Source organism: Oculina patagonica, chromosome 7 (genome assembly GCF_052425735.1).
Source record: "Oculina patagonica isolate OP01 chromosome 7, crgOcupat, whole genome shotgun sequence".
Taxonomy (NCBI): domain Eukaryota; kingdom Metazoa; phylum Cnidaria; class Anthozoa; order Scleractinia; family Oculinidae; genus Oculina; species Oculina patagonica.
The window spans coordinates 19355440-19367761 of NC_135764.1; the positions used below are offsets into that span (position 1 = coordinate 19355440).

General features: G+C 39.1%; 1 protein-coding gene across 2 annotated transcripts in view; it reads right to left on the reverse strand.

Moving 5' to 3' along the window:
* Positions 1-12322, reverse strand: part of LOC144661116 (toxin CrTX-A-like) — a 285950-nt gene that overhangs the window by 3727 nt on the left and 269901 nt on the right. The window contains exons 1-4 of one of the 2 annotated variants that reach the window (XM_078521824.1): positions 3200-3317; positions 2624-2686; positions 1255-1364; positions 399-471 (exon numbers count right to left, since the gene is read on the reverse strand). In XM_078521824.1, coding sequence (XP_078377950.1) covers positions 399-471; positions 1255-1364; positions 2624-2678 — 238 coding nt within the window. In that variant the 5' untranslated portion in view covers positions 2679-2686; positions 3200-3317. Of the gene's footprint in view, positions 1-398; positions 472-1254; positions 1365-2623; positions 2687-3199; positions 3318-12322 lie in introns of those variants that run through there. The other variant, XM_078521825.1, reaches the window with a different exon arrangement.

Below are 12322 nucleotides of genomic sequence, written 5' to 3' on the forward strand. Positions count from 1 at the left end.
GAGAATTATTCGCTGCAATGTGTTGTATCAGGTTTCTTTTGACTTGCTTTCGCAGCCTGCTCTCCGTTGTCTGGTACCACGAACAATTCAAGATGTCGCGACAACCAACTCTCGATAAAAAAAATCATTAAACACAGAGGTTCACAAACACTATCAAACTATCAAATTGGGGTATGTTCTAAAATGTTTTCAATTCCAGCCTCGACGTTCTTTAAAAAGGAGTGTATGTGAATAGAAATTATCTCCATCAATCAATCGATCAGTTAGTCAACAACCTTGTCAGTTTGTCTTTCACTGTCTGTCTGTCTGTCTGTCTGTCTGTCTGTCAGCAGGGCTGCCCTTTATGTCTCTCTGTCTCTCTGTCAGTCTATCTATTTTCATATCAGTCAATTACTCACGGGAATTGTCGTGGAACTTGTCCTGGGCTGATTCATCCTTGGACGACTGTTTCTTCTCGTGTTTCGCTTTTGCCTGGAGATGTATAAAAGAAAATTACATCTGATCAAAACGTAACCTAGACTGCCTAGAAGTATTTGGATACCGGTTTATCAGTTGCCAGGTAAAATGATCATGCACAAGTAGGCGAGAAGCTTCTGCGATCTTCAAAAGCCTCTAAACGTACAGACACTTATACATCCCATGAAAACTGCAACAACAACAACGAGAATTATTTCTTCACATTACCACACCCTCTATCCGCACTTCGTATCTACAATTCATTATTGATTATTTATTTGTCACAAAAGACTATGATACTAAGATAGAGCAGTTTTCAGTTGAGTGTCGTAAAACCAAAACCAAAGTAATTACCCTGACTAATCACAAAGGACACTAACAGTTCAGTAAAGCAATCAAAACTCGAAGTAATTACGTGAAGTCGTCACTAAGCGTGGGAAACGTGCGCGAGTAAACTCACAACTGGTTTTGTTTTTTATTACTACTTATTGACTGAGAAGGTGGCGCGATGTTTTTGAGCCAAACAATAAGCGTAGTAATTCAAAACCAAGAAGGAGTGCATGATTTCCTGTTAGGCTTTTCACTTAATATATAATTGCCTTATATTAAGGGGGGATCGCCAATAAACGTAATTAGATTGTTGGCTCCTTTCAAATCCGAATACCAAAAGCAATGCTCTGTCACCACGTGACTTAAAATTCACACTTTGATTGGATAGTTGATAAGTGATTGGTCTCGTTATCAAACATTTCTATAAGTGGAAATGCTCTTAATATTGTTTATGGCTTTATGCTGTACCTTTTGTAGAACCTTTTCAAGCCAGCCCTCTTCTCCTTCACTTGTTAGAATGTCAGTTATGTCTTCTTCATTGTCTTGTTGTTCAACTTTTCTATTCTTTCCAAAACTCCCTAAATACGGGAACAAAATCAAGGAAAAGAAGCAATGCAAATAAACCAAATCCACAACAACGCAAGAACCACTCAACAGTGATGCCCTGTCCTTGACATAGAAAATTGAACAAACAGTTGCCTGTCAAATGTTGTTGTTTCAGACTAAAACGAACAAGAGATAATTGAAAATCAAAATCAACCACGCCATAGCATATACAAGAAAAGAAAACAAAATCCGATAGAAATGAATTTGGACTAAAACTTATAAGCAAAACAACAATAAATAATTGTTACTGATGATGTCATTATTTCAAAATAGATGTGTTCTTCTCACACAGGGGGGGGGGATTCTGTTGGGGGGGGGGGGGTTACCAAAATTACACGTCCCCGGGGGGACTTACTAGAGAAGGAGACGGGATGTAAAAAAAAAACATGTAAAAGTATTTCTATAGCGCCGAAATCCACTTATTGTCCATGGCGTTTTACATAAAAAATATTAACCCACGTATTGCACCGTGCCGGAATCGAACCCGGGCCACATTGGTGGGAAGCGAGCGCTCTTACCACTGCGCCACTCCTGCTCCTCATAAAAGGGGAAAAAAAGAAAGGGAGGCTTGGTAGAGATTGAACGATTTACGACCAAATAGAAAAAGTGATGCTAGTCGAAAAACCCTGGACTTCATTTCCTACAGGACAGTAAACTATGTTACCTAATTAGCTGTTTTAGGTTTTAGTTTAGATATAGGTCTAGGTTTCAGGATAAACGGCTCTTCAAAATATTTCGAAATACTGGTTTATTTCGAAGAAACAAACTCCTTAATTAAGCTGTTTCCAAGGTAGTCTACTAATCTACAACTCTACTACTCTTATATCGCTTAACTTGAAATATTTTGAAGCAACTGGTTTCACTTCTATGCGAGTCTGTGGGTGGTCGTTTAAGGAGTTTCGTCACGGACAACCAATCTTGAAAATACTGGTAATTTTTTTCCAAGTTCGTCTTTCTTAATCCGTTTTAACAATGTTTGTCAAACGAAACCATCTTTTGTGGTTTTCTAGGTTACAAAATTATTGCTTTGAGGTTTTCTTCAAATTAAAAGTAATTAGAAAATGAACGCAAAATACCGTGGTATATCCCTTTAAATACTCTTAACAACAACTCTCGCTGTTAAAATCAGTGCGTTGTCGTTGCCATCCTCGACATTTAGGTAAAGAAGCCATGACATCAGGGTTTGAATTGGTTCTTATTTCTCTTGGGTTGTTGTTACGTTAACACGTACCTTTTATAGCTAACACCACCAACACTGAAACAATAAGCAGTGAACTGCACTTCATTTTGTCACCTGTTAAAGAAAAAAGGATGTTTAAAATCAACCATTTGTTTCATATTTATCATTACAAAACTTATTTTCACAAAAAAGTAAGAAACCATATGTTTTACTAGAACATATTGTTTTAACATAGTTTAAAAACTAAAGATATAAAAGGTATCGCGTCCTCGCAATGGAGAAACCTGGTCCTCACAATGAAACAAACAATGTCGTCGTTTGCAATCAGATTTCTTCTGCTACAACGACATTGAATAAAAAATAACAACTAAACCTGACCGACGCATGTACAACAAGACAACAGTGAGTGTTATGACTTGAAGCAGAAAAATTCAACAAACACGACCGTCATTGTGTCAGACGACTAATCGAGAAAGGGGCTGGCATAGCTTGGTATTAGGCATATAGTACATGTAGCTGTATGCACGAGTTGATATAAAAACTATCAAAAACGATTGGTATCAAATTTCAGTATATCAAGGCCAACGAACATCAAATTTAGAAGCCTTAGTATAACTCGGTTCTTACCTTACTGTTAGTCAGACAAGGTGTTCTGTTACTGAGTCAGTTTTCACCAAACCTTTTTCTCATGCTGTGTGTTCACGGCTCATGAACAATGTTGTCACCGTTTCTGGTGTCATAATTCAGATAGCAAAGATTGTGATTAGCCGGGCACACAACTTGTCAACTCCCACTTATTAAAATTGTAAAACTTAAAGTCAAAACCAACATAGTCATAACAATACTGTCGGGTGTTGCTTTGTGTTACTGTTTAATAAAGGATAAAGGAAAGAAAATTAAGGTATAGTTAAGGTAATATTTCAAGTCGCAGAATCTTTCTTTTTAACAGATAGTACTATTACAACTCTTATGACTGCCCATACTTATAATTTCTAGGTAGCCTCCATTTTAATGTGTTTTTAATAAACGCCCTTAGTTCAATGAGTTTCTCCCATTCCACATAGGGAGCAGGTCAATTTCACGGCCGTAGTCAGGCTTTTAGCATAGACGAGCAAATCTGCGATCACCCAGAGCGCGAGTCACTAGAGGGGTCTGGGGGAATGCATCCCAAATCATTTTGAAAACCAGAAGCCCTGAAACATTATTTACAGCAAAGCATTTTCATGAAGTATTTCTTTAGAAAAATCAGTCTCGTTCAAATGGTGATTATTTTCCAGCTAAAAGTATTTTGTTTTTAATTTTGGGTTAAAATCTAATGCCTCGCCTTGCCTCTTGCTAGTTACGGTTTTACATCTGATCCTGAATTGCGGGCTAAAAGTTTCTCGTGAAAGGAATAAAGTGTTTAAAAAAAGTCATATATATAAACGGCGTATAAGATGCAAAGTAAGGAAAGGATCCTCGCAGTGAATTTGCAATTAAACAAATTGTAAAGAAAGAAGCCACTGGCTTACTTTTCAAGAATGGCTCTCGGGTATTTTTTTTCGAATTTCACAGTTCTTTACCTTTCTATTGATATATAGATTGTGGTAGTTTACTTAAAATCAACGCGCGTACGAATTTTTTTCCGAAGGACACCCGCGAAGGTATTTTGTAACCTTAAAGGTAAAGTAAAGAAGAGTAAAATAAAAGTAATATTTCAAATCGCAAATAAATAATATAATGACAACTCCTTTCTTTTTAACAGATTAACACCTTTTAATACAATTTTTGTGACTTCCCAAACCTATAATTTCTCGGTAGCCTCCATTTTATTGTGTTTTTAATAAACGCCCTTATTCCAATGAAATTTTCTCCTATTCCACTTTGGGAGCAAGATCAATTATGGGTTCAAATTATCTCGTAAAGGAATATAATAAAGTAAAGTGCATGAAAGAATTCATATGTGAACTGCAGATAAGATGTAAAGTAAGGAAAGGATCCTCGCAGTGAATTTACAAATTGTAAAGAAAGAAGCCACCGTGCGGGTGTTGCTTTATCTTTCTGTGTAATTAGTGATAAATTAGAAAAGAGTAAAATAAAAGTAATATTTTAAATTGCCGAGACTTCAATTCCTCTCCATTTTACTGATAAATACTCTCTAACACAACACTTTTGACTGCTGATAGCTTCAGTTTCTGGTAAGCCCCCAATTTAGCGTGTTTTCAATAAGCGCCCCTTTTCCAGTGGGTTTCCTCTATTTCGGGAGGTGCACTTCACGAAATGCTCGGCCATGTTCCTATTACTTGCAGTTTGCGTGGTATATTATGTTTGAATTGAAAACAATGTTTTTTACCTTAGTTAAGAGTTAATTTAAATCATATTAAAATTAAAAAACTCAAAAGTCAAAACCAATACAGTAAAAACCCGCGTGTAAGAACCTGCTTTTTTAGAGTTTGGCAAAACAGGTTCTTATATTTTGGGGTACTTACTGGCATTTTTTAGCTTCCCTGTGCAATTCTTGATCTCTAAAGACATCCTTTTTGATAAAATACAGTTATTGTATTATAAATAAAATAGTTTAACCCCACATATAAGAACCTTTTGGGGTATTAAGGAAGCAAATTTCTGCCAGGAGGTTCTTAAATCCCTAGGTTCTTACACGCGGGTTTTTACTGTATAGTAATAGCACTAGGGTGCGGGTTTTGCTTTATGTTACTGTTTTTGAAGGATAATTGAAAGAAGAGTACAGTAAAAGTAATATTTTAAGCTGCAGAGACTTCAATGACAACTCCTTTCTTTTAACAGATGAACATCTTGTAATACAACACTTTGACTGCCCATACCTATAATTTCTAGGTAGCCTCCATTTTAATGTGTTCTTAATAAACGCCCTTAGTTCAACGAGTTTTCTTCTATTCCACTTTGGGAACAAGGTCAATTATGGGTTCATATTTTTTCGTGAAAGGAATTGAGTTATTTGAAGTGATCGAAAGAATTCATATCTATAAATTGCGTTTGAGATGTAAAGCAAGGAACGGATCGTCGAAGTGAATTTGCAATTAAGAAAATTATAAAGAAAGCAGCCACTGTGCGGGTGTTGCTTAATCTTACTGTTTAATTAGTGATAAGTAAAGCAGAGTAAAATAAAAGTAATATTTTGAATTGCAGAAGATTTCTTTTAACAGATGAACACCCTTTAATGTAACATTTTTGACTGCAGATAGCTTGAATTTCTTTTAAGCTCCCCGTTTTAACGTGCTTTTAATAAGCGACCCCTATTCCAGTGGGTTTCTCCTATTTTGGGAGTTGCGCTTTACGAAATGCTCCACCATGTTCCTATTACTTGTAGTAAGCATGGTATACCTAGTTATGTTTAGTTTTTTTTTAAACAAATTTGATAACTTTGTTTAAAGTTAATTTAATCATATTAGAAGTGAAAACCATAAAGTCAAATTAAAACCAATATAGTAATAACACTAGTTTCTGGATGTTGCTTTATGTTACTGTTTATTAAGGATAAATGAAAGAAGAGTACAGCAAAGGCAACATTTTAAACTGCAGAAACTTCAATGTCAACTCCTTTCTTTTAACAAATGAACACCTTTTAATACAACACTTGTGACTGCCCATACCTATACCGTTTCTAGGTAGCCTCCATTTTAATGTGTTTTTAATAAACTACCTTAGTTCAATGCGTTTTCTCCTTTTCCACTTTGGGAGTAAGGGCAATTGTTGGTTGTAAGCTGCGGTTGTGAGCTGCGGATAAGATGTAATGTAAGGAAAGGATCCTTGCAGTGAATTTGCAATTAAACATATTGTAAAGAAAGAAGCTACTGTGCGGGTGTTCCTTTATCTTACTGTTTAATTAGTAATAAAGTAGAGAAGAGTAAAATAGAAGTAATATTTTAAATTGCAGAGACCTCAATTACCCTCCATTGTACTGATAAATACTCTCTGACACAACTTTTTTGACTGCTGATAGCTTTACTTTCTGGTAAGCTCCCAAATTAACGTGCTTTTATAAGCCCCCCTATTCTAGTGAGTTTCTCCTATTTCGGTCAGCGCACTTCACGAAATGCTCCGCCATGTTCCTATTACTTGCACTTCACGTGGTATACCTAGTTATGTTTAGTTTAGTTTTCAATTGAAAACAGTCTTTGCTTCCTTAGTTAAGAGTTGATTTATATTTAATAAGAAGTGAAAAACTCAAAACCAAACTGATTAATAACACTATTGTGCGGTTGTTGCTTTATGTTGCTGTTTATTAAGGATAAATGAAAGAAGAGTACAGTAAACGTAATATTTTAAACTGCAGTGACTTCAATGACAACGCCCCTACTCCATTGAGTTTCTTTTTGTGGGGCCTGTGCACTTCACTAAATGTCCGACATGTTCCAATGACTTATAGCAACCCTTGTGTACAGGGTTATGTTTAGTTTTGACTTGAAATGCTGAGAATTTTTAGCAAAACTGTTTAAATCTGGCACGATTCTATTTTGATCGATTCCATTCGAGGTAAATTAACAAAAGGATACCATCTGACATCCATTCAACAAGATAATATGATTGTTGTAGTCGAATAGGCGCGCGAAGGAGGGGCACTGTTGCATTACGTGATCAATTTTATAAATTCAGACGAGAAGAATGTTGTTTAGCGATAAAGTCTTGAGTGCTTGTCTTCCTTCTTGGCTCGTCTACACAGTTTATTCGTTTGTCTTTCTGTTCTGTTTTTTTGTCTGTATTATCTATCAATCCATCCATCCACAAATCCATAAATTTACAATCCCAATCTCGTCAAAGACGACTCCTTATTGGCCTCAAAGGATTCTCTTCAAGTAGTTGTACCTTTATTAAATTTCAAATTTTTTTGACCATATTAGAGTACATAATTAGATAACGTTGAATAACTGACTTATCTGGAAAACACGAAAGTTTTTTTTGGAGATTTTTAATTCTTGTGTGCCTGGGAATAACCTATTGCTATTTTATATTTCATTAGTGAGACAACACGATCCGATCTTAGATTAGACTTTTAATATTTGTTGAATATTTTTTAGATACGACGCGGGTGCTCGTCTTACCTTTTAGGAGGTAAAATGTGTGGATTGGTACCACTTTAGAGTTTGTGGGTTTATACCCCAGCGCCAAGGGTGCTAAAAAATGACTACTGCTTAGGGGCCTTAAATGTTACTGATCTAAAACAAGAACCGTTACCGTATTTGTTACAAAAAGGTTTTGGAAAAACTACTTAAAAATGTCACTGCCAGAAAATCTGTTCTTTTTTAAGGAACTGGTTCCACTGAAGGTTGAAGATGAATTAGGGTCACGCCCATAAAACGTCATTCTGTTACCTTTCGTTAAAGATGTGAATATTGTTCATCGTGGTGTAAGATAGGTAATGAACGTTTATTCGTTTGTCTCACGATAGAATCGCTTTGAGATGTTGATCGCGACGTTCGACTGCAATACTGCTAGTCTTCATTAGACGATGAGGTCAATTGTTTACGCGTCGCTATTTATGCACGTTGGTTCGCTGTGATTGGTGCATTTCGATCCTCATTATTTTTCCGACTAACAGATGATGTACCCTCAGAGGTCCGCTTTGTAGTTGAACGGCTGTTATGCTTTCTGATCGTAGGTATCCATGCTTCAGGAATTTTAATTCCGCTATCTCTATTGATGTTTTTAGGATGAAGTCTTATTTGGATAGCCTCTTTGACCCTGCGTGTGTATATATCGGTGAGGGTCACGATCGATAAACTTCACTTGATTCCATAAAGGAATATGCCCCGTTTCTTTTGCGTGCTCCGAAACTGCAGAGGTTTGTGTATGAGCAAGCCTTATGTCTCTGTCGTGTTCTTTTATCCTGTCTTGCATCGCTCTCCCTGTTTCCCCTTATAACATCCATAGAGATATCAATTTAAAATTATTTCAGCAATCCTGGTAATATTATGTCACTGCTACCGAATTAAACAAAAAACCGAAGAACGTACAGGCTTGTACATTAGAATAGAATAGAACTTTAACACAATACTCCCCACAAGGCTAGTGTGATGGGAATGGACCGTGTTAAAATGGTGAATGGTCTTACTACCCTAACCATCGATGATAAGAAGACCCAGAAAAGATGCTGTCTGCTTAAAGCGACCATTTTATTCCCCAGAAACATTTCTTGTTCGAAAGGGTTAAGTTTGGATTTGCCAATCAAGCTGAACATGAGACTATCAATCAGTATGTTGTGAGACATCGCCAGCTGGTAGAGTCATGTTAATCGGAGGGTTTATGTGAAAGTTTAATCCGCGATAGATTAGGAATCGGCACCCGTGCGAGATTCAAGCACTCGTGACAGACTACTTAGGGAACGCCCGGTCCCTGGTTTGGCAAGAGGCATAGAGGCCCTTACAGCAAGTGAACTGCCAAGAGTTTACAAAGAGCAGTAAAAAGAAGCAGTACCTGGCCCTCAAAATATTGTCCACGTAGCAGACAAAAAACCAAAGCGCAGTCGTCGTGGCCATGGAAGGAAAGCCAACCAAGGTCTTCAGGACAAAATGAGCCCTTAGTTTTCTGGCACCAATCACCCTTATGAAAGAGCCAAATGTCCTGCGTCTGGCAAGACCTGTCTCAAGTGTGATAATTAGGGACATATTGCTGTGAAGGAAAAGAGGAAAAGAAGCGTGCCCCGAGTGCTTCAACCAACAAAGTACATGAAACAAGCCCAACACAGGAATACTAGACGAAGGCAGCAGCACATCACAATGTGGATCAGAAACCGAAGCTGGTAATTCCATCTTTATCACTGAACGAGTTAGAGTAGTTAACAGTAATGCTGGCCGTTCGTCTTTCATGGTACCACTTATGTTTCATACCGAGTACACCCTTAATGTCACTGCTCTGCTGGACGCTGGGGCAACGTGCAGTGCAAGGTTCTTCAGAAATTACCTAAACACATTGTAGAATGGGAAAGTCAAGTTGGGACCCCCGGTGGAAAAAAAGAATGTATGATGGGAATGTGGTAGAACCATTAGGATCCTACACCTTTACAGTATGCTCAAACAGTGTCCCGAAATACAAGATACCCTTTGACTTCTTGGAAAGTGCACCTTGGCTCATCATTGATGGCAACAATTGCAGTAAAGTTTGGATACCTGTAGGCTCAGACCAGTATTTACTTTCGTCAAACAGCAAACAGTACGAACCTCTCTTATTTAATAAACCTATGAGAGATTTTGATGATGATATCACTGGTTTGGGCTGTTTACCAGGTTAATATCATATAGAAGTGGATCCGGACATCAAGCCTGTTCAGCATGCTCCTCGACGAGTTCCACTGCCTCTTAAAGCAAAGCCAAAAAAAAAAACGATTAATGAAATGAAAAAGTAGGGTATCATTGTCAGGGAAACCAAGCCAACATGTGGGTATGCAGCCTAGAAGCCGTGCAAAACCCCGGAAAACTACGGGCTTGCATAGATCCACGGGATCTCAATAGAGCTATAAGAAGGCCAAAGTACCAAACGCCCACGGTCGAAGAAGTGTTACCGAAGCTAGCCAAAGCTAAAGTATTCTCGGTCCTTGATGCTAAAGATGGTTTCCATCAAGTGAAACTTGACATAGAGAGCTCCTTACTTACGACATTCTGGACCCCATTTGGAAGGTACCGTACTTGAAAATGCCGCAAAGTATCAGCAGCGCACCAGAAGAATACCAGGAGGGTTTAAATGGTGTAAAGGTAATTGCAGGTGACATCCTGTGTTATGGCAGCGGAGAAACTATTGAAGATGCTCTAGCTGATCATGACAGCAACTTACTAAGCCTGCTGGATCGGGCACGCAAGGTAAATCTGAAGCTGAGAGAAGAAGAAGAAGCTCAAGTTGGGGTTAGACCAAGTCCCTAACATGGGACATTTGTTCACGTCAGAAGAACTCAGACCGGACGGCCTAAAGGTGGAAGCAATGTACATGCCACGACCAGAGAACAAAAGAGCTCAGTGCCTCTAGGGTGTCACCACCTCCAGATTCATCCAACCCCGAAGCGAACCCGCAGCACAGAGAAGACAAATGCAGCCGGAAAAGTCAGCAGGAAGAAGCACAGCTCCACACTAGTCCTCAAGTACATGACGAGACAGTGGAACCACGACAGGAAAGCACGAGTCCGACTATGGAGCCGCTCAATAGTAGCCTCCCACGCAGTCGTTCTTAGGGGCGATCGTGTTTCACCCTTCCCCACGAACGCCTGCTTAACCGAGGCCAACATTCCTTTCCCATTGTTTTACTCGCCAGACAACCTACCAATCACCATTGAGGTATTGTCTGTCGGTGAACAATCAAAATGATCGCGGAGATGCGGCATGCGGGCTTAAAGTCAGTTAACTTAAGTTATGCATGTTTATACGATGGATAAAACACCGGAAAAAAGTATCGATTGGAATAATTCAAGTGCGTTTTGTGCAACGCTTTGATGAAGTCATCTGCTGGAAGGGTTAGAAGTTTTGTGAAAAGTGCAGTTGATCTTCCTCGCCTACATGTAGTCCAATCGAAAATCTGTGAGAACATCAACAAAATATTAACACAGCGGATCCGCACTGCTTCAAAGAAGAGATCTCTAGTATTTCCGAGTCAATAAATGGAATGGTAAAATAACAATGAACCGACCATGTCGACGAATTCGTAGAGCTTAGAAATAGTGTCCACAATAATATAATTCACCGTGCGGCCGGTGAATTAATTTTTCCATTCGGTGATACTTGCCCTTGGACGATTCTCAAGGTTGAATGTTGTGTTAAAAGGCAGCTTGTATTCTCGTCGATAGTTTCACGGTCTGATTTTGGGGTTGCGAAAAAATATTCCTCGAGGAAACGCATAAAATGATAAATGAACCACACACCAAATATATTTCCTCGAACTGCAAAATCCCAACGGAGCAGAATGGTGAGATGACGAAAGGAAAGTTTGAAAAAGAAGCGAAACCGAGCAGAAATAGAAATTGCCATTGAATGATTTAAGGAGACACCTGAGACAAGGTGCAAAGCCCGTACGCGAAGATGTGGGGAGGGTGAAACACGATGCCCCAGAACGACGGGGAGGCACCAATGGTGGCGTTGCCGGAGCGCGACCCCAAAGAAAAGGAGGGACTGAGTCCGAGAATGGGAGAGGTGAGAAACAAGGTGGAACGACACAAGCACTGAACCGACTCTGCACGACGGGAGCGGATGCTCGGGAAAAATCTGACACCCGAATGGGGAGGGAGACCCAAAGTGACAATGGAGAACAACGGAGGAGGAGACAGGAAGGAGGAGGAGGAAGGGGCACCGACACAGCGGGAGAACTGGACGAACCCGCGACCCCGGAAAGTCGGCGCCAACAGTGGCCACGCTGCCTCCTACATTCGATGTGAGACCTAGGACAAGATGATGAGAATGTAGAGAAAGAGGAACAGTGAAACGTCGGAGCAAACCTTCCAGTGGAGCTAAGGGTAATCAGCTTGATTAAATGCACTTATCAGAGGCTACTTATCAGAAGTCAAAAAGTGCACAGTTGCAGATGCTACATTGCAAATTTTTGAATACAATTATGACAGGTTGGCCACAGACCAAAGAGGAAATTCCTGTTTTCAACCGTGAGTACTGGAACTACAAAGAAGTTCAGGATTGAGATTTTTTTCAAAGGAATGAAAGTGATTGTTTCCGCCTCTATGAGTCCTCAAATAATTGCAAGAGTCTATTCCATTCATTTTGGGCCTGATGCCTGTGTGAGCCGGGCTCGCGATGTGTTATT